The sequence below is a fragment of the Lepisma saccharinum genome, chromosome 24 (genome assembly GCF_977018435.1).
Source record: "Lepisma saccharinum chromosome 24, izLepSacc3.1, whole genome shotgun sequence".
In the NCBI taxonomy this organism is placed as follows: domain Eukaryota; kingdom Metazoa; phylum Arthropoda; class Insecta; order Zygentoma; family Lepismatidae; genus Lepisma; species Lepisma saccharinum.
The window spans coordinates 59005339-59030121 of record NC_139252.1 but is presented as its reverse complement, the minus strand read 5'-3'; the positions used below and the strand labels follow the sequence as shown (position 1 = coordinate 59030121).

The following is a 24783-nucleotide window of genomic DNA, read 5'->3' as shown; positions in this document are numbered from 1 at the left end:
AAGATAAAAACGAGCAAGTAGCGAAAACACATAAAAGTCAACACCAAAAGGTTCCCGAATATCCGGTGAAGTCATCCGTATTTACTTGTAACAAGTGATGAGAGTTCAAGAGAAAACCATGATAATTTAAAACTGCTAATCTAAGTAACGTGACCTTGCAATTTTCTGCCCTCTTGTTTTGTAGAAATGGACATTGAAAATAACAATACTTTATCGGAAAAATACAACATCGTTGCGAAAAGAACACAGCAAATATAGACAACCTTTCAAACCAACCCGGAAGTTGACACCGACTCGCGGAAGCAGATAATTTCGTTGTCTTCTACACGGAACATAACCTGTCCTACACAATTACTTGTCATTGCCCGCCAGTCCATAAAAGAGACACTTTGAAACAAAAAAGGACATGTAAGGAATGTTCCGGGAATTAAGTAGATTTCAGAAAGAAATCCTTAAAGATTTAACAGCAACACGATAAATATTTGCTTTGCAACCGGGAAGCGAGTCACAGTCGTACGGATTCGCTCGCTTCCCCTTGCACATCGAAACTTTAAAAGTGTTCCAAGAATCAAGTCGAGTTGTCATGTTCTCGGCCAATGCAAGGCTTCATGTTAATGGGGAGCACCGCATGCGATCAATACACAGTCCCAAAGTTCTCGTGAAATTCTCATGCCTCCTTTTCTACCCATTGAATTCTAGAGCAGGTTCAGACGAAACGTTAGGCACAATCTTAAAAGTCACGCTAACACACTTGACATAAGAACGTCAAGCAGACTCGTTCATATTTTGAGGCATTTTGTTTTATTGAATTTTTTTTAAAAAAAATTGACATGTACAGTGGGACGCATAAGTATGATCAAGCAAATTGTCCATCACCATCTTCATTCGTCAAACAAGCTGCTGACAAGCCTCTACGTACACGAACAAAAGTAAAAAATCAGTCCTTAAAAATATGTGTGGTGCAAAAGAATATAAATGAATCTAATTGTAGACAATTTGCTGAGCAGTACTTATGCATCATACTGTACACCAAACGGCGAAAGAAACAGTAGGCGAATTGTCCACCACCGTTTTCATTCGGCCTGTATTACACAATGTGATGAGAATGAATTGAAATAATGACGTCAATAAGCAGAGAGCAATGCTTGCTTCGAGCCAACAAAGGTTCATTCCTTAAAACAACATAGGATGAAGAATAAAAAAGTAATGAAAATAGGTGGACAATTTGCCTACCATTATCTTTGCCGTTGACTGTACAACACCACCGACAATTTGTCTAAGTAAGTGGGGAGAACACATTAACGAACTTATGTTGAGGAATTTTGATATTCGTAAATCAATTTCCCTATTCATTCAAGAAATTAAAGTCCAATATATTTATCTTATTTAGTTTTCCTTTCTTTTTAGGCTAATCACGACTATGAGAATGAATTATGATTATCAAGACATTTACTGTAATATTTCTTAACCTAAGATTACCACAATGGCTGAAAACTAGACCTACTTGGGGCAAGACAAGACCCCAAAGCGTGCTTAATATCTCTCGAACCTGCCTAACGAATTCTACACAGAAGAACCCACACAGCAAGTCTCGAATTTAATCGATTTATTTTGACAACAGGAGTGGAATTTTCGAAGGGAGGGTGGCTCGGCTGTCCCGCGCTCCCTCTTGTGCGCCCGATGTAAACTACACGTCACACACACCTTCCCTGCCTCCCTCCGATCGGAATTCCACCCGCTACAACGACGCCACCTACCTGCGGAACAGTGGCGGTTCCTGCACCAAGATATGGAAGTCGTTCTCGCTGCACACTTCACGGTCACGATGGTGGACGGCGCATTTAAAACTGCGAGTTCGCTTCCCGGTCATCTGAAAAGAAAGAAGATACAAAATTAGCACGATCACAAAACAATCAGGGTAAAGAAATCACTGATAGTAGCCCAAAATATTCCCAAACAGAATAGTAAACATTTTAAGTCTGTACTTCGCAACACTGTAGCAAACTTTCTCAATTGTCGTGCACAAATCAATACCAACTAATGTGTTAACTCAGAATGAATACAAAAACAACTTCGAAGTATGAATCCACAACAATTCACGAACAAACATGAATTCAGAACATATTTGGAAAGGCAGAAGTGTTCAATATATTTTGTAAATTACCTTTCAGTTCAGAATACAGTTTTCTAATGGATGATATTTTACTTGACGTCATCACGCAGTGCACTTTGGGAAGAAACAACGAAGTCGGACAAACAGATTCGCATGAGAAGCCTTGCACCGAGAAGTTTGCGATATTTTATGCCTACACTTTCCTCATAAGATCATGATAATCATACCTTGAACCTTCGGCAAACGCACCAATGCTTATCCGGCATGTTTTCAACGCAGGATCTAAGCTGTTTGCCCGAAATATGACGCCGGAGCGTGACTTCGCGCAATGAATTGTGGGAGAAATTGTTCCCAGAATATCATCCATGAGTTTTAAAATTTGCATTTATAACAACACGATTTCGAATTACTGAGTACCTTTTGTACATTGTCCTTACAATACACCGTTTTGATTAAGTTTTAATATTTTCATGTCATAACACCTTTGTCAATTTATTTTGACAGTTTTAGAAATAATAACAAAACGACTTGGAATTAGTTACAATATTATTCTGATGGTACAGTGGGGTCCATGAGTATTAACGTGCAAATTGTCCATCACAATGTTGGTGCACTTTATTTGACCCAATGAGAGCTTCAAGAATTCAAAGAAAACTCAAAACAAGCTGTTGACAACTTATGCAACAACGTACATAAAAATCAATCGCTTAAAAACACACAGGATGTACGAGAAAAACTATTGAAAATAGTCAAGGACAATTTGCACGGTAATACTCATGGATTCCATTTTCCATAACGCTCTTATTTAGTTACGATATTGTTTAATACAGTGAACTCTTTAAATTGAACTTGAATAATTGGATTTACTCGATATTTCGATAGTTCGATTGCGAACAGTCAATTTAATTTGCATAGCAATATTCATTAGCAAATAAATTGAAGTGAAACCATTCTGATTAATTGGAATTTTCCTGTGTCCGAAATGGAACACGTCAATAAAAATCAGCAGTTACCCAAATTTGACCAGAGGAAACTAAAAAATCATTGCTGTTCACTAAATTAAACCAAATTTTATTGTTGTCAACAAAACCCTAGATATGATCAAACAAATACTCTCGACAATTATGTCAATGTTATTTATTAATATTAAATTTCAAGGGTGCATATTAATTAACGTAAACTTTTTTTAAAAAAAATTGAAGCTATTTACGAATAAACCGGGAATCTACTTTTAAAAAAACGAAATTACCAAACCGCGGGCTCACAAAGGTTGTGAATCAACTGCTCCATACGCACTGTCCAAGTCTACCAGTGTTGTACGGCAAAAAAACAACATTAATATACACACACACCCTTGTTTATTTCGCCCATACATTTGACCTATCCCCTACACACAGTGGCAATTACATCCAGTAATTTGCATGACAAAGCCCCTTCACTCTTTCCCCCTCACTCCCCCCGGTGGGTACGCACACACGCGCCTCCTTCACTCAAACCAATTTTCAAAATGCCCGCTCCAACCCTAATTGAACGAACAATCGATCATCAGGAAAACAATGAAAAATAGTTTCGCGAAATGGCGATAAATTTTCGCTAATCGGTTTTAGCAGTGGGCAAAACAAGCGGAGGGGGGGGGGATTGTTTTGTAATTAACTGCATTTCGCAAAACTCGAACAAGGCAAGATTAATTAATTGGGTCCGACCCGTTGACAAAGAATGGATCACTTTCCCCTTCACTCCGCACTTCATGATTGCAGAGGGGGGAAGGGGGGAGAGGTCCCCAATTTCACATGATTGGCATTTCATTCCGGAATTGACCGATTTTCAAATTAAAACCTTTTCTCTCCTACCACATAAATCTTCATTCACGCTCTTCATCAACTCACCGATTGTCCATCAATTTCAGGTTCTCTCTCTATCAGATTAACTCTGCTCCAAGTTGGATGATGAAGGAATTTATTTATAAAATATTTCCTGCATGCTTTGCTGTACAGGGCGTCCACCTGAGAGCTTATTTACAATACTGTCAAATACTTAGCCACTTTTATTCACAGTACAGATTACGCAGTAGGTGTGCCTTTAATCTTTAAAGAAAGTGTTTCCCACTAAACACTTAAACCACAAACACACACTCCTCAAGGAACATTTTCACTAATACATGAATGGAACAGTTGTTAAAAAATACACAAACGTCCAACTAGTTTACATTAGTAGTTCCTAATTTATTTACAAAAATAACGTTCAACTACCTAAATCGTGCGTTTTCTTTGGGACACCCTGTATTACACATTTCCCCTTCCCACAAAGGTTGTTATTTTCCCCTACCCACAAACATTGATTGATATTTAGCATCGCTTTTCTGACCCTTTTGTCTAATCGCGAAGATGAGGATGAGTGATATGATGAAATTGATGCGAGGACACTCACAAGGCCGCGATTCGAACCCGGGATCCCCCATAAAGACCCATGCGTAATAAACAAGCGAAGAGTAGGTGAATACAGAATTAAACATTCGGTACAAAACTGAAGAGATCCACATAGCTGAACATTAACATGTATTCAAGCACGAACAGGTAGGAAATTGAGACAACAAGTCTTCAAGACCCTTACTAATATGCAACCAGGACAAAGGAAATGCAGGTGAAATTGCATAGACGTCAGGATACGAAGTTGAGCGTGTACCCTTAACAAATACACCATTAGTGCTATACAGCTGAAATGCGGATTGCGTAAACTCAGGATATTGGTCTAAACATTTGACTTAAATCAATGTAATCAATCTGAAGTTAATTATGAAGAACCGTGGAAGGTTATAGATGTTAAAAACTTTATTTCCTTCTCTTTGGACCAATTACAAACGAATAAAAAGCACTGCAGGTGATTTAAGCCATCAACAAGTCTAAGTGGTGGTATACAGCAACCGGCTCGGCGGACGAATACTATTTATAGAGTTCCAGCGGGGAGGACTAAGAATATTACAATGACGTGCAGAGTACGGTGACACAGAGGGAACTATTTTCGGGGTGCAGATCCATGCAAAAGGATTCTCCCCCAAATAAATCAGGCCCCCCTATCGGAGTCGGGAAGAGGAAAAATTGGAAAGGAGTGACGCAGGTGCTTGGGGCTCCCCGCAAGGCTTCTCCCATTGGCGGCGGCGCTATTTTCATCCCGCGGAAGCCTTTAGTGTTTCAAGTGGCTTTTCGGCCTTATCTCAACCTCTTATATGGAGTGACGACTCCACAGAACCATGACAGCGAGATTTCGTAACAATGCGTTGCAGGACTCTTAGCCGGAACCCTTCAATGGGAAAGGAACCAATCAAGGTTATTTGTTTTGCAATTAGCAGGGCGTGGCCAGAAGGGGTTTGGGGGAATTCCAAGCCCCCGGAAATACCCTCAAAATAATATTCATAAAGCATTAACAAATTAGCAATATTTAAAATTTACACACACACACACGAGAGAGAGAGAGAGAGAGAGAGAGAGAGAGAGAGAGAGAGAGAGAGAGAGAGAGAGAGAGAGAGAGAGAGAGAGAGAGAGAGAGAGAGAGAGAGAGAGAGAGGAGTTGTATTATTTAGAAAATTTAACAAAAAATCCTGGTTTGAATCAGAGTTCAGACATTTTAGGCTAAAATTTGAACATTAACTTGTGAATAGTTTGGCCCCGCGTCAAATCCTAGCAGAATTGTTTCCTAGGCACGTCGCCTGCCTAGGTTCCTAGTTCTCTTAGTACCCGAGAGTAGTGGCGTACGCAAATTTTTAATTTGCGGGGGGGGGGGGGGGGAAGCATGAACTTTCAGCCTAATAAACCTTTATAGGAAGGTTGGTCAAATCTTCAGACCTGTGTTAAGTAGAAGCTCCTCCTCGTGTGTGTGTGTGTGTGTGTGTGTGTGTGTGTGTGTGTGTGTGTGTGTGTGTGTGTGTGACAAACAGCCCCAATGCCCGCCTTAGGACACCTGGGTTCGATTCCCGAGATAGGGGATTTCAGCTGGGAACTTTTCCTACCAATGTCCCTGGACAAGGCGGCTCTGGGGTGCACTCACCCTGTAATAAATCTGTATCTTGAAAGGGGGGGGGTAAAGGAAAGCGGAGCATGGTGCTAAACACTTCACAAATGGCCGAGATTGTAAATCTACCTCCACTTTCCACGCATGATTTCACGGCATACACACACACGTGTGTGCCGACCTCCGTGAAGTAGTGACTAGCACAGCGCGCTACGTGAGGCGTTTTGGGTTTCAATCCCGGCCTGAGCGTGTCCCTCCATCAATGTCATCACTCGTCCTCATCTTCATGAGGAAAGAAATGTAATAGAAACCAAATCAAGCAAACACGTGTGTACATGTGCCGCCCAACAATAATTTATTTACTCACGCATTTGGGATCGGGGGCGGACGCCCCATCGACTCCCATCACATTTACAGGTTTGCTGATCCGTACTCAGAGAAGGAACAGACAGAAAACACAGATTTATCAGAGCGGCAATGACAATAAGAGGTCACCAAAGCTACCCAACCATGAACAGCAACATGCATTTTGTTTACGTGTCCAGCTGATCAAAACGTCAGCAGCGGCAGCAAAACCTTACCAGAGAAGCGAAATGTATAGAGGAGGGACTGTGTTCATCAATGCAGTAAAGGCACAAATGTCCAAACGACAAGAACGAGACGAGTGTTTATAAGTATGGATGAGAATAACGCTTCACTTCGATCGACTGGATGAAGAAGCTACGATGTGCCAGGTAGTAGGAAAGCTATCAAGGAAGTCTGTCAAAAATTGCTCGTAATCAAGAAGGGTCTGAAGAAAACCAGTTTTGTTAATCGACCGGTAGAGGTTATCTTCACACGAAGGTATGCAACACGCAAACTATCATAATTCTTTTGAGAGAGGGGAGGGAATGTGGAGACAAAACAGGGAGGAAATAGGATGGGACAAAAACGCAAAGAAAGGCTAACACAGAAAGAGTTCAAGTCAGAAAGGGAATAAGGGAAGTGGTGCAGGGAGAGTAGAAAAGCAGAGACAGAGAAAGAAGAAGAACGGAGGCGAGGGAAGATGAATTGAGATGGACGTGGAAAGAAAAGTACACCCGCAAAAACAGAAAGGGGTAAGAAATGTAGAGGACATGGAGAGAGAGGAGAAAATAGAGGGAGAGAAACAGGGGAAATACATATAGAGGAGGAGAGGAAACAGGGAGAAAACGTATAGAGGGGGAGAGGAAACGGGTAAATACATATAGAGGGGAGAGGAAACAGGGGTAAATACATATAGAGGGGGAGAGAAACGGGGAAATTCATATAGAGAGGGGGAGAGGAAACTGGGAAATTCATATAGAGGGGGAGAGGAAACAGGGGTAAATACATAGAGAGGGGGAGAGGAAACAGGGGTAAATACATATGGAGAGGAAGAGGAAACAGGGAGAAATACATAGAGAGGGGGAGAGGAAACAGGGAGAAATACGTATAGAGAGGGAGAGGAAACAGGGGTAAATACACAGAGGGAGAGGAAACAGGGGTAAATACACAGAGGGAGAGAAACAGGGGTAAATACACAGAGGGAGAGAAACAGGGAGAAATACATATAGAGGGAAAGAAACAGGGAAAAATACATATAGGGATGTATAGAAACGGGGAAATTCATATAGAGAGGGAGAGAAAAAGGGGTAAATACATATAGAGAGGGAGAGAAACAGGGAGAAATACATATAGAGAGGGAGAGAAACAGGGAGAAATACATATAGAGAGGGAGAGAAACAGGGAGAAATACATATAGAGAGGGAGAGAAACAGGAAGAAATACATATAGAGAGGGAGAGAAACAGGAAGAAATACATATAGAGAGGGAGAGAAACAGGAAGAAATACATATAGAGAGGGAGAGAAACAGGAAGAAATACATATAGAGAGGGAGAGGAAACAGGAAGAAATACATATAGAGGGGGAGAGGAAACGGGAAGAAATACATATGGAGAGGGAGAGGAAACAGGGAGAAATACATATGGAGAGGGAGAGGAAACAGGGAGAAATACATATGGAGAGGGAGAGGAAACAGGGAAAATATATAGAGGGGGAGAGAAACAGGGAGAAATACATAGAGGTGGAGAAAAACAGGGAGAAATACATATGGAGGGGGAGAAAAAGGGGGAAATATATAGAGAAGGAGGGAAATATATAGAGGGAGAAAAACAAGAGTGGGAGGAAGTAGAGAGACAGAATTGAGAGGTGAGGAATCAAACACAAAGCAAGGCACGACAGTGAAAGAGAGATAGAGAGAGAGAGAGAAATACCCACGACTAGATAGAAAAAGAGATATCGTAAAATAGTGGACAAAGAGACAGAGAGCCGGTAGAAGAGGCAATATGTAGAAAAGGCAGAGGGCAGAAGTGGAAACCACAAAATATGAAGAAGCAGGGAGAAGACACATGGACAGAGAAAAGAGATGACAAAAGAAGGGAAATGCAAGACACTGGTAACGAGATGAAACCATGGAAAAATCTTACTTCGGGGCCGGTGAAAGGGCCACGCAGCTGGCGATTCCTCTTGAAGCAGTTAATGCATCTCAGCCACCGATAAGCGTCAGCACGCTCCCTCGCTTGGGATATGAGCTCCTCTCTCTTTCCCTTCTCCAGAAACAATCACAATTTCTCTTCACGGCCTGTTAAGTATTCATCCCCAACTTACACCTGGCAGATCGTGAGGCAGACATAAAAGCTCTCATTCTCACGTGAGATCCCAACCGCAGTCACATAATCCATTAGCCGGGGTTAGAAACTTTTACTAGCTCCAAATGTGCATTGCAGTTTCACCACTGAACCTTTCATGCATCGAGTAGGATTAGTAAAGACAGTGCAACCCTTACAATTAGCAACATATTCAGAATTTTAAAATTAACTGTACACAGGGTGATTTAAATATTTAAAAATTTAACAGTTTTTCTTGAAATGTGCCTCGTTCTTCTAACACAGAGTTACTTTCCAGAAATTGACCAAGAAAACACACTTTATATATATATATCATTAGGGGGGTTATCGAAAGACTATCCAGTTTCAATAAAGTAAAGCAACTTATGTGCGCCCTGTATTAGATATGCCAATCTATAGCCGCTTTACCTAATTATCCTTATTCATTGTGAGATGCAAGGGGTGGATCAAGTTAGACTTATCGAGGGGGGTGACTTATTAAGATACTGAAATGTCACTCTCTTCCACCAAGTAAACCCTGGGACCGAATTTTTGCAGACTAACGAGGCCCTGGTGCCTGGACCCATTTGCCAGTATAAGTCTCTGTGGAGCTTATCTCCATGTGTGTTTGCGATAGTATTCTCATTAATATATAATCACCATCAGCATCGCGATAAGCCAAATTAGCAGAAAAGCGAAGTAAATTAAAAACAAAGTCAACCATCAAACTTGATATTTATTCTTGTAGTGACTTTTGGGACACACTGTAGCGTCCTAAGTAGAAATTTAATTTCCTTTGCTTGCGTAAAACAGTTTAAACAGAATTAAAAAGCACAAAACAGAGGAGTTTCATCACACTAAATTACTTGGCAGAGCCCACAGATTATAATACACATGATCTAATCTCATACGAGCTTCGGACACCAAATGTCACCGACCAAAAGCGCTGTATAAGAAATGTTTACAGCGTCGACCAGTCACCCTTGCCAAGCCGGAAATAATCCCGTCTCTCGGGCACTGGCAACCTCCACGCAGCGACGAGGGCAACAGAACTTTCCTATCATGATGCATACGAGGCGAAATCAATGCATCTCGAAACGTGATCGGTTCGATACGATAAACTGCATGCAACCGCAGCAATAACAACACACGGAACAAATATAAGTTTACGTCCAAATATCATTTGTCTTTGACAGGTTCTACACTCGAATTCATAACCATCACAACCCATTAGAGAGAAGTGTTGCAAACTGAAATTACTCGAGGAAAAAGAAAGCAACTCTTAGTTTTAGTCAGACACCTAACTTTTATTCCAGATAGCATTATAAACTAAAGACTATCAAGGAGGCACGATAAAGATAGCGAAATTATCGTGCAAATCGCGATAAAGGTGACGAAAACATAGTGCGAAAAATATAAGGGTAGTGACACATCGTGTGCATAGATAAAAGAGCAGCGAAAACATCATGGGAATAGAGAAGGCCAGCGAAAACATCCTGCGAATAGAGAGAGGGGCAGCGAAAACATCCTGCGAATAGAGACGAGGGCAGCGAAAACATCCTGCGAATAGAGACAAGGGCAGCGAAAACATCCTGCGAATAGAGACAAGGGCAGCGAAAACATCCTGCGAATAGAGACAAGGGCAGCGAAAACATCCTGCGAATAGAGACAAGGGCAGCGAAAACATCCTGCGAATAGAGACGAGAGCAGCGAAAACATCCTGCGAATAGAGACGAGAGCAGCGAAAACATCCTGCGAATAGAGACGAGGGCAGCGAAAACATCCTGCGAATAGAGACGAGGGCAGCGAAAACATCCTGCGAATAGAGACGAGGGCAGCGAAAACATCCTGCGAATAGAGACGAGGGCAGCGAAAACATCCTGCGAATAGAGACGAGGGCAGCGAAAACATCCTGCGAATAGAGACGAGGGCAGCGAAAACATCCTGCGAATAGAGACAAGGGCAGAGAAAACATCCTGCGAATAGAGACGAGGGCAGCGAAAACATCCTGCGAATAGAGACAAGGGCAGCGAAAACATCCTGCGAATAGAGACGAGAGCAGCGAAAACATCCTGCGAATAGAGACGAGGGCAGCGAAAACATCCTGCGAATAGAGACGAGAGCAGCGAAAACATCCTGCGAATAGAGACGAGGGCAGCGAAAACATCCTGCGAATAGAGACGAGGGCAGCGAAAACATCCTGCGAATAGAGACGAGGGCAGCGAAAACATCCTGCGAATAGAGACGAGGGCAGCGAAAACATCCTGCGAATAGAGACGAGGGCAGCGAAAACATCCTGCGAATAGAGACGAGGGCAGCGAAAACATCCTGCGAATAGAGACAAGGGCAGCGAAAACATCCTGCGAATAGAGACGAGGGCAGCGAAAACATCCTGCGAATAGAGACAAGGGCAGCGAAAACATCCTGCGAATAGAGACAAGGGCAGCGAAAACATCCTGCGAATAGAGACAAGGGCAGAGAAAACATCCTGCGAATAGAGACAAGGGCAGAGAAAACATCGTGCGAATCGACAGAAAGGTAGCTAATGTTCGCAGGATAACCAATGTTCATGGAACTAGAAATAGGTGTAGCCAATGTCCATCGAATGTCCACAGTATTCGAAATACGTACAGCGAATATTTTTGGGTTTTGAGAGAGAAAGGAACGTGTATTCAACCGCCGTAACTTCATATCCTCTTCAAACCGAATATTGGCATTTCGCGATTAACAGTTGAACGTGCAAGGAAGGGAGTGGAACGCACCTCCTCCCATCTGGTCCAGGAAGAGGGCCGAGCGGATGCTGCAAACAAATCCCCCGTCCCCTCATCTCGCATCCGCCGAAGACCTGTTGCTCTCTTTACAGCGGGACAGGTTTTTGCTCCTTGCAAAAACCGCGGCGAATGAAAGAACAGGACTATCTACACTTCGGCCTATAGACCCACAGGAGAAAGAAAAAAAAAGACACGGATGTGAAACAAGAAGCTAAAAATAATACGCGACGTGTCTCCGGCCTCCAGTCGCTTCCTCCCACTCCCGACGACAGAATGCCGGCGCTGACAACGTTGTACAACAATTGCGCTCCCTGTGGGGGGAAAGGGGGGGCGGAGCTCGCGACAAAAACCACTTCCTGAGGCTGGAAGAAGCGAATAATTACATACGCACACCGAGCTCTCATTAAAAGGAATGCGTAAGTCTGCAGCTGTTGACGCTCCCCCAGATTTCCATTCTCTCCAGGGACTCAAAAAAGGGGGCGCCGGAAGCATGGGGAGGGTGTACAAGATGTTGACATCCGTGATATACCATTACACTCTTCCATTGTCATAGACCTCCCACCGTTACGACTAATTTACAGGATCCAAGAAGTTTTTAATGAATGGCTGAAAGAGTACATTATAAACACAAGACCAGAGTGCGAAACCCTGGGGGGTAAGGGGGATTTCTACTCCACCAACAATCTTGCCTTAAAAACACCCTTCCCAGATAATTCCCGGGAGGGGGAGGTTTTGTCACAACAACAAGGATCGATAAAACAGCGACAATTAACAAATTACACCAATTTCAATCTATGAATAATAAAAGTGAAACAAGAATGCAAGACAAATATAATTATGAAATCTAATTAATGTATATTAATACAAAGTAGAAACTACACAAAGAACACCAGTGGCGTGCCCAAGGAGGGGTTTGTGGTGGGTCAATCCCCCTCCTTTGACCCAATATTTGAAAAAAAAACGCCAAAAGCAGGAAAAGATGACAAAATGAATACTCACTACTGGAAAGAGTAGATGAGGTCTAAATATGGGCGAAGGTTTAAATATGGGTTTTGGAGTTATCAGCGCTCCGGGTGCTGCAGCCTGGCAGATGCTATTGGAACTGGTTATCTGTCAAGGACAAAGGTTGCGGCGCCAATTCGCAAGAGAAAGTGGTGATTAGTTTCGGCCTTGGACGCTGTTATAGAATTGCGACCTCCGAAAACGTTTTGCAGGTATGTTTTAACTCAGCGTTTTCTGAATTCTCATCTGCTTTGTATAGGTTATGATATTAGCGGTACATAAAACAAATGTGGGCTTTTATAATGCCATGATTTGTTTGAGAAATATGTACCACAGAGAGCGAAAATAAATCGAAGAAATATAGCGTGATGGTCTAAATATGGGCTATGACATGAGGTCTAATGCTGAGATCACATTTTCAACAAATATTTGGATGTTTTTCTTAATTTCGATTTTTCCCATTCCGCGTGATTTTCAAAACAACAGATTATTCATAAATATGAATTTTATAATGTTTTAGCGATAAATGACTGTTCTTTTTTTAATTTTAATTGCTTTTTGTGATATTGCCACTAGTAGCCCATATTTAGACCACAATTTTGAAATACATCATTTTACCATTTTTTGGAAATCTCTTTTTTTAAAAAAAAAAAAATAATCGACACCTTCTAATACTTTAGCATGCTATTACATTTAAGTATATATTTCATAGATATGCATTTTAAAGGCAGGTGCTTGATATATTAATTCCTCCCCCGAAAATGACAACATAAAAAGGGGGGGCCATATTTAGACCTTTTCCTCTATACCTTGGTAGGTAGCCCTCCCTTTCCGAGAATCCTAGGCACGCCACTGAAGAACACCCATGCCAAGGCCGGGATTCGAACGCGGGAGCATCGTCGTCGTAGCGCGCTGTGGAGGCCGGCTACATTGCATGAGAAGGAACATACTAAGGTTTGGCCATGAAAACGGCCCTTGAATGGTAACATTTGTCGATTCAGACGCCAGATTCATTCACCTGATCTACCTGCTCCCTCGCTCCGCCCTCGCAGGGGTGAAGCAGAGGACGGAAAAGTGTTATTATCCGGCTGCTGAAAAAGGATAAAGCACGGGAAAAAAGGAGGGGGGAAGAGGGGTAACGGATGTTCCACGTACGATTTCGAAAGGTTGTCTCTTTTTTGTTGCCCGCATACCAGGGCCTCGCAGAGAGTAGCAAAGCATCCTGGTATTTGTTCCTGCCGAGCTCCTCCCATCCTGTGTGTGTTTCCCAAGACGGAAACGCTCGCTCCGGTGTGGATAGAAAACACAACTTTATGCAATCGCCCGTAGCTGGGATGGCGTGAGTGTGCGAGCGGTGGGTATGCAGAGAGTGTGCTATTTGCTGGAATGAAGTATACCGGTCGAGAACAAACTGACGAAGTTGGTCGTGATTATGGATGTGTATAATTCTCTACTCTAATCTCGCTATCCGTTCTGGACTCGCATCCCGTCCCGGACTCGCCCCGCAGGATCAACGGGATCCCGTCACCGGACTCGCCCCGCAGGATCAACGGGATCCCGTCACCGGACTCGCCCCGCAGGATCAACGGGATACCGTCACCGGACTCGCCCCGCAGGATCAACGGGATACCGTCACCGGACTCGCCCCGCAGGATCAACGGGATACCGTCACCGGACTCGCCCAGCAGGATCATCGGGATTCCGCCTCATGCTTATTCTTTCTCTAAACAATGAGGACACTTCATTATTGGAAGTCTACGATCGAACAGCCTGTGGAGACCCAAGGTCAACCAATGCTTGTTCGTTCGGTGACGTACGGTCCGCACGTCGACTCTCATTGCCGCTGTTATTTTGCTCTATGTTATTCCTCTCAAATAGCTCTCCAATTCTTGTCACGATGCAGCATAAAGACCGAAAAACTACTTCATCCTAATTAAGTGAACCCGGGACTGTTCCCAACAGTTCCTGCCTGGTTAGAAAATACCCCTGAAAGTTTGTTTATAAATGCATAACAAAGTAAGTTTTGGATACGGTTTCTGGTCATCGTAAACAAACAATTTGGCAGCCTTTACTAAATTTTGTAATTTTATTTGTAGTCTATTAAACAAATATTTCGTTACAAGCGTCAATATTTTGGTTATCCCAACAAACACTTTTCTCTGTCTAGTTCGAGCAGTTTGTACCCACAATAAGAATAAATACCCACATCGGATGCTTGAAAGTTTATTAGCCACTTACTTAATTGTCCATGTTGTTTCCAATAACGGCCTAGTAGAATGGCTGAAACAGTACTTTGAAGGTTTCTAACTAACCGTATGATAAGTGTTCTACATCGGCAGTGTTTTTTTCTTTCTGCAAGCCTACTCTGAACGTATGAATCCGTATATTAATGAAAACCCACCCTGCAGCAGTATAATAATGGTTCTAGCTCTCAGATAATACTCGCAAACTCCTAAGCGAGGCTAGAGACAAAACCTTTTGCAGACCGTCTATTCGTCTAGGTCTAGTTCCGTCGTGCGGCTCAGACAGACACCCACCCGCCCAACAGAAACAACCTCGTCCTATTTTTACCCATCCTTGCTAGAGCAGTCTCTTACCAAAGGGGAAACGCACCAAGCTATCTTGTCGTGCGGTTTGGCAAAATTCGCGAACTTTAGTTACGGAATTCAAAAGAAATCCTGAAACCTTTCCAACAAAAACGTGAAGTTTTAAATTGTATTTGAGCTGATTTATATGCAAATATGATATATGACGCTAAAATACATGTCATTTTGTGTTATATTTTCAAAATGGGGTAGTAAGCTCGAAAATTTTTTTTTTCGTACTTTCACATATTTCAGTTATTTTTACATATAATTTCCCTATTTTCAAACATTTTCCAACTTATATTCCATATTCATGATATTACTACATTTTCCTTCTTTGGCTTAAATGGCAGATGAAAAATTTACTGGTTCCTTATTTTAGTCTCTCTTTATTTCGATCAGACGTATTTTTTACTTATTCTGTTCAAATAATAACTAAATGAACTTTATTTCTGTTATTAACAATAAAAGTAACAAGCTATCCTTTGTAACATGAAATTAACAATACCAATTTCCACGGGAGCTCAAAGGACATGTTCGACCCCTCCCCCTCGACGCCTATGAATACAATACTGACTCAATAAATTATGAGTAGGGAACCGATTTATAGGTCCATACCTATTTACTTTTAGTACATCCTAGATGCATGCTATTTGCGTTTCATTTACACAGAACCCCTCTACTGAAATTCTATGACCCAAAAATGCCTGAATGAATTATAAATTCCTATAAATGCCTCATATCCCTATTTTGACTTGAAAAACTTAATTTTCACCACAAAGGTTTGAGAAATATGGACATTGCATATTTTTTATAATCAAAGAATAGTATTCATTGAACTAAAAATAGTAACTTTTGTATACAAATTGCATCTAAAACCAGTTACTTCATAAAATTTTTATTAATTAATAATTATGACTAATTTATTATAAGCGCTTAAAAGTCCTAAATCCCTCTTTTTTTTAGCACGTAAAAGTTCGTTCTCTAATTACGAGAGCCCGACCCTGTGGCCGAGTGGTTAGCAAATCGCGCTGCGACGCCAAGGGTCCCGGGTTCGAATCCCGGTCGGGCTTGGTTGTTTGTGAATGTCCATTCATCAATTTCATCATTTCATCACTCATCCCCATCTTCGCAAATTAGCCAAGAGGCACAAAACGCGAAGTAAAATAAACTAAATCAAATCAAATCAAAATCTAATTACGAGACTTTCAGCGTGTGTTTCAACCATTCCATAACAACTCAAAGTTTCTCCTGAGTGTACATCAAAAGTCAATTTTTTTATCGCTGTGTGAACACTGCAGAAAGGGATTAAACACACTAAGAGCACTTATTTGCTCATCAAGGAGCAACAAAACACACTTCCCTCTCACAAACTGCAAGAAAACTTTCAACGACAATCCGAGGAACTTGGAAGGGAGAGTAGTACATTCACACACCCACAGAGGGCGGCGATAACGCTCAATGACAAGACTGCAGAAGTTTCTCAACCTTCTCGGCTGGGCGCTCGTAAAAGTAGGAAACTGTGTCTGGTGTGAATTGCGGTAGGGCCAATTACACTCGGCACACAAGCTTGGTGATTACACAGCTGTTTCCATGGAAACTGCACGCACGCACATACAGAATGAATGAACCAGTACACTGCTTGTGTAACAAGATAGGTTTTAAGGAGAAACGCTCATTGACTTAACTGCTCACAAAGGCCATATGTATTTGGAAATTATCTCTACAGCATGCACCTAAATTACTTGGCATGACTCCACACAAAACAACACAGAGTGGGTTAGAGACATTTGAGGGATGGATACTATTGTACTAATGGTAACAGATCAGTACTAAAACAACCCAGTCATGAAAATTAGTAAACTAAAGGAAAATAGACTTACCAGTCGGGAGTGCAGATTGTGAATAGTAGCTTGTCTGGTGGAATGTACAATGGAATAATGTGTATTGGTGAAGAAATGTTAATATTGTTTTAAGTTCACTTTATGGATAGTGTAATCGGATCTGGACCTACAGTTTAATGTGGGATCCGAATAAGGGGACCCCTTGATTACAAGGCGATGACGTTAGCACTGTGTCAGCGGGGATGCCCAGTAAAGAAATGAACGACAAAGCTAACACATGTGGATAAGTTAACGAGGGAAGGATGTTAATTTATTTCAATTGACAACTGAATTGTCTACTCAAGACAACGTAATACCGGCACTGAATGTTCTTAAGTTTAACCAACATAAATGATTGATTGATTGAGCTGGTGTTTAAAGTCCACTTTATGCACAGTAAGGCTAATCGGGACTGGGCCTACAGCTTAAAGTAGGATCCGAACCAGTATGCGCCTCCACCTGGCCAACATAAATTAGAATGCAATCCATCAACACAGAAGGAAACGGAACATCGACCTTCGTGTCGCTAGGAAGCGAACCTTCAGTGATCAATGCAATATTTCGAACCGAAACGACACAAGCTGCACGTGGCGCAGTTTCCTCAATGCCGTGCATCGTGTCGTCTCAGTCTGTTCGCGTATGCGCGGTGAACGTTTTGTTTCAGACTGAAGAGGCCCGTGCCGCTTATCGCTCCGGTGTGAATTCTCCGTGTCTGAAAACTTGTTTAGGGAGATTTCAAACCTAAGCGCCACGTGTCATTTGGGAACGAGCCAATCAGGAACAACGTTTCACACTGTACCGGTATGACAGGCTGCACAAGCCTGCATTCGATTGGTGAAATCCTCAAACGACGCCTGTCGCTTCGGTGTGAATTGTACATGTTGCATGCCGCTTTGGTATGAAAGCTGCTTAGGGAGAGTTCACACCGAAGCGACTTGAGGATTTCACCAATCGAATGCAGGCTTGTGCAGCCTGTCATTCCTCTATGGTGTGAAACGTTGCTATTTATTGGTATGTTCCCAAGCTTCGTTCTGAAAGCCCCTTAGACGGAAGGACTCATGTCGCTTTGGTCTGAAAGCTTCTTAAGGGTTCCTCTATAGAAACATCCTATTGCGAGAACAACGTCTAGTAATCAATCAGAAAATAAATATAGCGGAAAAAGAAAGCGGCGGGAGTCTATGCGCAGACCACGTGCCACCCTACAAACTATTCATCCGAACGAAGAGAAAGTAAAAAAAAAAAATCCCAGCATTCCTTGCGCTTCGCAAAATACAGTTGCTTCACGGATTTCGCCGAACAGGTTTCGCGAACTTATTGAAAAGGATGGGACGTCACGGGACAGAGCTAACCACATTCCCATTTTCTTTCCGTTCCGTAATACCGAGGTACAGGGGAGCGCATTACAACAATGGAATTCACAGCGGAAGTTACGGTGATGTTGGGCGGAAATAAGTGTCGGGAGAGATGCGGCTGGGAAGGAGAGGGGGCAAACGGATTTTCCAACATACATTACGAGGCCGTGTGCATACCAGAGAAACGTATTGAATGAATAATTAAGTACCCTGAACACCGTCAGTCAAAGGATAGGTGGAATTCGGAATCATGCAAGTAGACGCACAGAGTGAGAGCTTTGTATCTCGTTTTCGTCTCGTCTGAACTCCAGACCAGTGCACGGATTAGAAATGAGACAATCAATCTTCTCCGAACACAAGTATGTAACTTGCTAACAGGATAATAGTTTCCGAAAGGATGGATATCTCTCGAAGCCTGAAACTTCAACATCAACTGAAACGTATTCTTGCCAGTCTACCCAAGGCTGCAGTTAGAACTTGAGGCCCTGTGCGATCTATATCCGCGAGGCTCTCGGGTTTTGAAACTGAAGTTATGGACAACTTCTATAATTTGTCCAATTCAATTCTACACTAAAACGAGCATTGTTATATACATCTAGTGCTGGGAGTGGATATTTCTAGGTGGATTGTTTTGGGATATGTGAGATGGGGCAAGGACGTATTTAACAGTGGCGCTGGTCCTAGGCTATGAAGGAAGGAAGAAGACTAGGCTCATTCTTGATGTCTTCAAAGCAGCCACGTTGCCATCCCAACGGCAGTCAGGTTGCCAACTCCTAGGAATTCAGGTTGCCAACTCCTAGGAATTCAGGTTGCCAACTCCTAGGAATTCAGGTTGCCAACTCCCAAGAATTCATGTTGCCAACTCCTAAGAATTCAGGTTGCCAACTTCAGAACCACCATTATCTTTTTGAAATCAGGTTAATTCACACTTTCTAATAGATTTTTCTTCAGTGTTTAACTTTCTAGGCTTCAGGCTTCGCAGATAACCTAACTAGCCTGGAATGTACGCTCCTGTTATTTAGGGGGTCCAGGGGATCCGAATCCCCTCCCCCCCCGAAAGACTTAGTAAGTACTAAAGTAAAATAATGTAAATAATGAAATAATACAATAACCAAAATTAAATAATGAAAATATACCTGTTCTTTAATCCAGGGTTATTTATTATTTCTGCCGAACTTAGTGGAAGGCAAGGGTTATATTATATTTTATGGAATCATACGACTTAGAATGACAGTATCAAGGAAGATTTAGATAAGATTTATTACTACTTACAATAATATGCATAAAATATTACCACTAACTTTACTTTTCGTAAACTGAATCTAACATACTTTTTTGATATTCAATATATATTAAATTCTTTATCTATTGGAGATTAATTTTCTTGCCAGGGCAGTTTTCTTTATAAATTATGCAGACTTTAACTATACGTAATCTAGATAATGAATACTTGTTTCTTTTATCACAATCCTTATGCCGTCTTTCTACCTATTCATGTAATAAAAATATATTAATAAATTTGAATATTTTAGTTAATACTATTACAATTAATATATAATAATTTTAATTTAATCATTATTATTATTATTTTGCGACACTTGGTTCGGACCCCCCCGAAATATATTTATATTAAGTGATTAGCACAACGCGCTAAGACGCAAAGAATCCTGGGTTCGAATCCCGACCTGGGCAGGGGTGTTATTTTTTAGTCTCTTATCATCAGTCATCCTCGTCGTTGCGATTAGGCAATAGTGGCAGAAAAGTGACCTAAAGTAATCCAATCATATGTGGACAGAACATCCACACGTCAGAGCCAGTGTGCAAAATGCAGTACAGGTGTACTACACTCAGGGCGAACTCGCAGTACGACAGACAAATTTTCTGCAACAATTCGAATCTAGACTGACCTTTCCTTTCGGACAGACAAATCTCGTCAAAACACACAAAATACTATAAACTCCCCCGCACAAATATCTGTTAACCCATGATACGGTGTAATGTGTGCATCAGCTGGAGGAAAACATTTATGAGAACACAGGAAATACCTAGGTGTCTCCTAATGACAGGTTGCGATGCACATTTCCATTTCAATGTCCTGGTATGCAACGTATGTAGTAATTCTTAGAGAGAAGGCACATATGATGCTCTCATTAAAATATCAAAGACCTTACCTGCTTCTGCAATTGTGGCGCAACCGTCGGCAAAGAAGTATCGTTACGTCGTTCGTGTAAGTGACGAGTCGTGTAGGACTCATGGCTGAGCTTGGCTCGAGATCAGTCCGAGACGTGCACTGTCCTAACTCAGACAAGTTTCTACAAGTTTAATCTTCCGTCAACTTGGCACCTCGCCAGTCCTTGCAGACGGTCCCCCCCTCCCTCGCTACAATTTCGCCTTCCTCCGCACGGCAGGTACTTTCCCACGCCCCTCCGCAAAAGGCGGAGAGGGGGCAGCAAATCGACCCTGGTATGTCCTTGACATTGCCAGATCTGTTTAATGTCATGTTTAAGCCTTTGTTTACGTTGTTTTTTTTGCCCCCTTTGGCAGGAAATGTTGGTTCTTCCTTGCCGTTCAGTGCTGCATGTGTGTCACGGAATGACCAGGTCAACACCTACCGCTTGATGTATGGCGAGTAGTTGCATTTGCCGCAGGAAAGCTATGAAAGTGGTTTTACGATAAAGGATAACTATATGTAAGGAGGGGGCGCCCGCAGCCTCCAGCGTCGACGGAAAGGGGACGTTCCGAGCCTCCAGCGTCGACGGAAAGGGGACGTTCCGAGCCTCCAGCGTCGACGGAAAGGGGACGTTCCGAGCCTCCAGCGTCGACGGAAAGGGGACGTTCCGAGCCTCCAGCGTCGACGGAAAGGGGACGTTCCGAGCCTCCAGCGTCGACGGAAAGGGGACGTTCCGAGCCTCCAGCGTCGACGGAAAGGGGGCGTTCCGAGCCTCCAGCGTCGACGGAAAGGGGGCGTTCCGAGCCTCCAGCGTCGACGGAAAGCGGGCGTTCCGAGCCTCCAGCGTCGACGGAAAGGGGGCGTTCCGAGCCTCCAGCGTCGACGGAAAGGGGGCGTTCCGAGCCTCCAGCGTCGACGGAAAGGGGGCGTTCCGAGCCTCCAGCGTCGACGGAAAGGGGGCGTTCCGAGCCTCCAGCGTCGACGGAAAAGGGGCGTTCCGAGCCTCCAGCGTCGACGGAAAAGGGGCGTTCCGAGCCTCCAGCGTCGACGGAAAAAGGGGCGTTCCGAGCCTCCAGCGTCGACGGAAAAAGGGGCGTTCCGATCCACCAACGCCGACGGAAAGGGGTGCTCCGAACTTTCAACCCCGACGAATAGGGGAGCTTCAAACTTTCAACCCCGACGAATAGAGGAGCTCTGAAAGGGTTTGAAAATTACAATCAAACTTAGAAAAAGCTCGGAAAGGTACAACAAGTTGGCAACCCCAGTTAGTCTCGTCTCTGTATTTAAAGAAGACAAGCCAATACAAAATTAATTTTTCAATAATATCAAAAAGGGTGAAAATTACTGGAAGGAAAAGTACTAACCAACTGAATGTTACTTTAATACTTATAAAGGGGATGAAAATAAGTTAATACTTTTAATGAGTAACACAAGTGCCTTGACTAGCAAGAAAATATTACATAAATCATTCTTCTAGTTTATAAAATTGAGGAATATATAACAGTATTGCAGCACTCTTAGAATACAAATTACGACGTCCTTTCCTATACTGAAACGTAGTCCTGGAAATCGCTTTTCAGCAAGTTAGTAAAAGCAAAGCAAAAACGGACCGCAGACATAGAGGAACGCTGATTCGAGAAATGTAAAGGCAGCGAGACACGAAATTAGAAGAGCATTTAAAGGGCGTCTCCACAAACAGAGCCGAGTCTTGTGTTGACAACTTGGGTGAGACACCAGACACGAACTCTGTCCAGCAGACTTGGCAGCAAGCAAGGTAGAGAAAGTGAAACAAAAGCAGAAAGAAATCACGAACAAAAAAAGGCAAAGAGAAGGAAGTATAAGGCGCGCCGTTCTAAAAATAGCAAAAGGCACCTAGACAATCCCCGTCCCTTACGCACGTATCTCCTGGTTAACCCCGAACACCTCCAGGAAATCTTCTCGTTTAATCGCCCATCCCATCCACGGTAGGGGAGAACTCGGGAGATGCTCTCCACCACCCTTCGCCCCTACTCTCCCCGTCGGGAGAAAAATTTCATTACTCTTTCCAGCGATCTTTCCCCCCCCCTTCCTCTACCCCCTTATCTACTCCCCTTCCTAACATACTACCACAGAGCTGCAATAACTTTGGGTGCGTTTCGGGCAAGGCACGAGGCGAGTCTAAACACACGAAACATTCCAACTCGACAAAAACACTTTGGTAAAGAACGAAATTGTACAAATTTACTTTCTTCCAACCAGAATTCCGTGTGGAAGATTTTTCGCTGCACTTTACACCGCAGAAACTTCACTGTGGCTTCACACAGCACTGCACCCATACACATTTCAAAGATTCGGGATGAGTATATTTTCGAATTAGATTATGAGACTCATTCACTTTAAGATTATGAGACTCATTCAGTTAATTTTAAATCATTCACAGCAAAGAAATGGAATATACGAATCTAAGGAGGTAGATCACTCGTGAACGAGGCATTTGTATTACGCTGATATGTAACACTTGTAAAAAGAGTTACTTCCACAGAATTTGCTTTCCCTCACTGGACCGTTAAAGATGCCATTTCTTCTGTTTCCTTGTTTTGCGTTGCTTCTGCATTTGTTTTTCTTATCCTTCGTCGCTTGTCTGCCCATTAACCTAATCGGAATGGTAGTGATGATTAGATTAAATTGATGGGCAATCACAAAATAACCGCAATGCCCACAGCAGGACCTCTGGTGGCAAAATAGTCCAGAACTCAACACACACTGCCACAGAGGCGGACAAATTTCTATTTAGACAGCTCTTGCTTGCTTTAAATTTCAAGTCCATGTACAGATTGGCTAATCCGGACTGGACCTACAGTTTACAGTAGGATCTGAGCTTCCACCGGGTATAGAACCCGGGACCTTTTGACTACAAGGCGACGACGTTAGCACCACATTTCGGGAGGTGCAGTTATTGCTTGCGTCTACAGAGTTTTTCATTACCAGAAATAACAATACGAAAAGCAAAAGACATGCAATCGCGTGGAGGTGGTGGCATCAGGTATCGTAATATACCGCAAACACGTTGGATATCATGATACATCACGGATATCGAGAAATATCGCCAAGACAAAATAACAGAAACCGTGCTACAAACCGATGCCGTAACCTCATCTTATTTCTCCATATCCGAAAGCTTGTGTGTACACACGTACCACCCAAAGCAGAGGGAATTTTCGCGTGGGAGGGAAAATACGCAACCTCAGTTGTTGAGGGAGGGGGGAGATTCTGTGAATGCCCTCTCTAGACATTCGACTACCGGCCCCCATCTTCGGACATGAGTCAGAGTCTGATGGATGCGGCCGGACGAGTGTTCCATAATTCACGGAGCCATCCAGAGAGCACAAAGAAGGGCGGGGGCGTGCGTAGGGAGGGTAAAGGGGGGTCACCGACGGCCCCCCTTTCATGCTGCGAGGCAGCGGGAAGACGTTACACTGAGAAACCGTCTGCATGGCGCCAAAGAAGCGTCCACACCCTTGGACCCACAATGGCAGTCCTGGGTTACGCCTCTACACCCACACCTCCGAATGCCAGTACCTTGACGTTCTCGAGGCATGCGTGTGTGCGTGGCAGTGTTGCTAACCCCCACATGAAATCACTATATCTAGTATATTTCTTCTCTTGCTTTGGGGTGGGGTAAATAAAAAGCGCCACGAAAAATCTCGCGTGTACTTCAGTGGTGCCAATTCTGAGATTGTATTAAGTACTTTTATTTAAAGCTTACTCCACAAACGTCAAATAATAATTTATCCTTAACACTTTTATAAATATTTGATTACTGCTATTTCTATTACTAATATTTATTTTTTATCAATGACCCGATCCCCCATTTTCCAAAAAATTCAGGCGACATTCATGGACAGAATTAAAAATGGTAAGGTAAAGTTTCCTGTGCACATAGCATCGTGCCATGAACACACATTTACGGAATGTCAGCCCCACACATTTTCGATCTCTGCCATTTTGGAGGTGATGTGATCAGCACCCCACTCCGGCCGCCTTTACTTACCCAGTGATTTGAGGCTAGGTGAGCCCAGAGGCGTGGACAAGACCGGAAAAAAATGGACATCGAAATTAGTTCTATCGCGTCACAAATGGGAACTTTTTGGCTCGGCAGATGGCAACACTGATGCGTGGTACGGGCTGTCGTAGCCAACTTCACAGTGCAAGGAACCTGCCGGCGTCTGCAGACAGTGGAACAGGTATTTCGGAGC

At 43.0% G+C, this 24783-nt stretch overlaps 1 protein-coding gene across 2 annotated transcripts in view; it reads right to left on the bottom strand.

Moving 5' to 3' along the window:
• stet (rhomboid serine protease stem cell tumor) overlaps nucleotides 1-24783 on the bottom strand; it is a 553830-nt gene that overhangs the window by 73533 nt on the left and 455514 nt on the right. For both annotated transcript variants that reach the window (XM_083110953.1, XM_083110954.1), the window contains one exon: nucleotides 1758-1870. In XM_083110953.1, the coding sequence (XP_082967079.1) occupies nucleotides 1758-1870 (113 nt within the window). The remainder of the gene's footprint in view (nucleotides 1-1757; nucleotides 1871-24783) is intronic.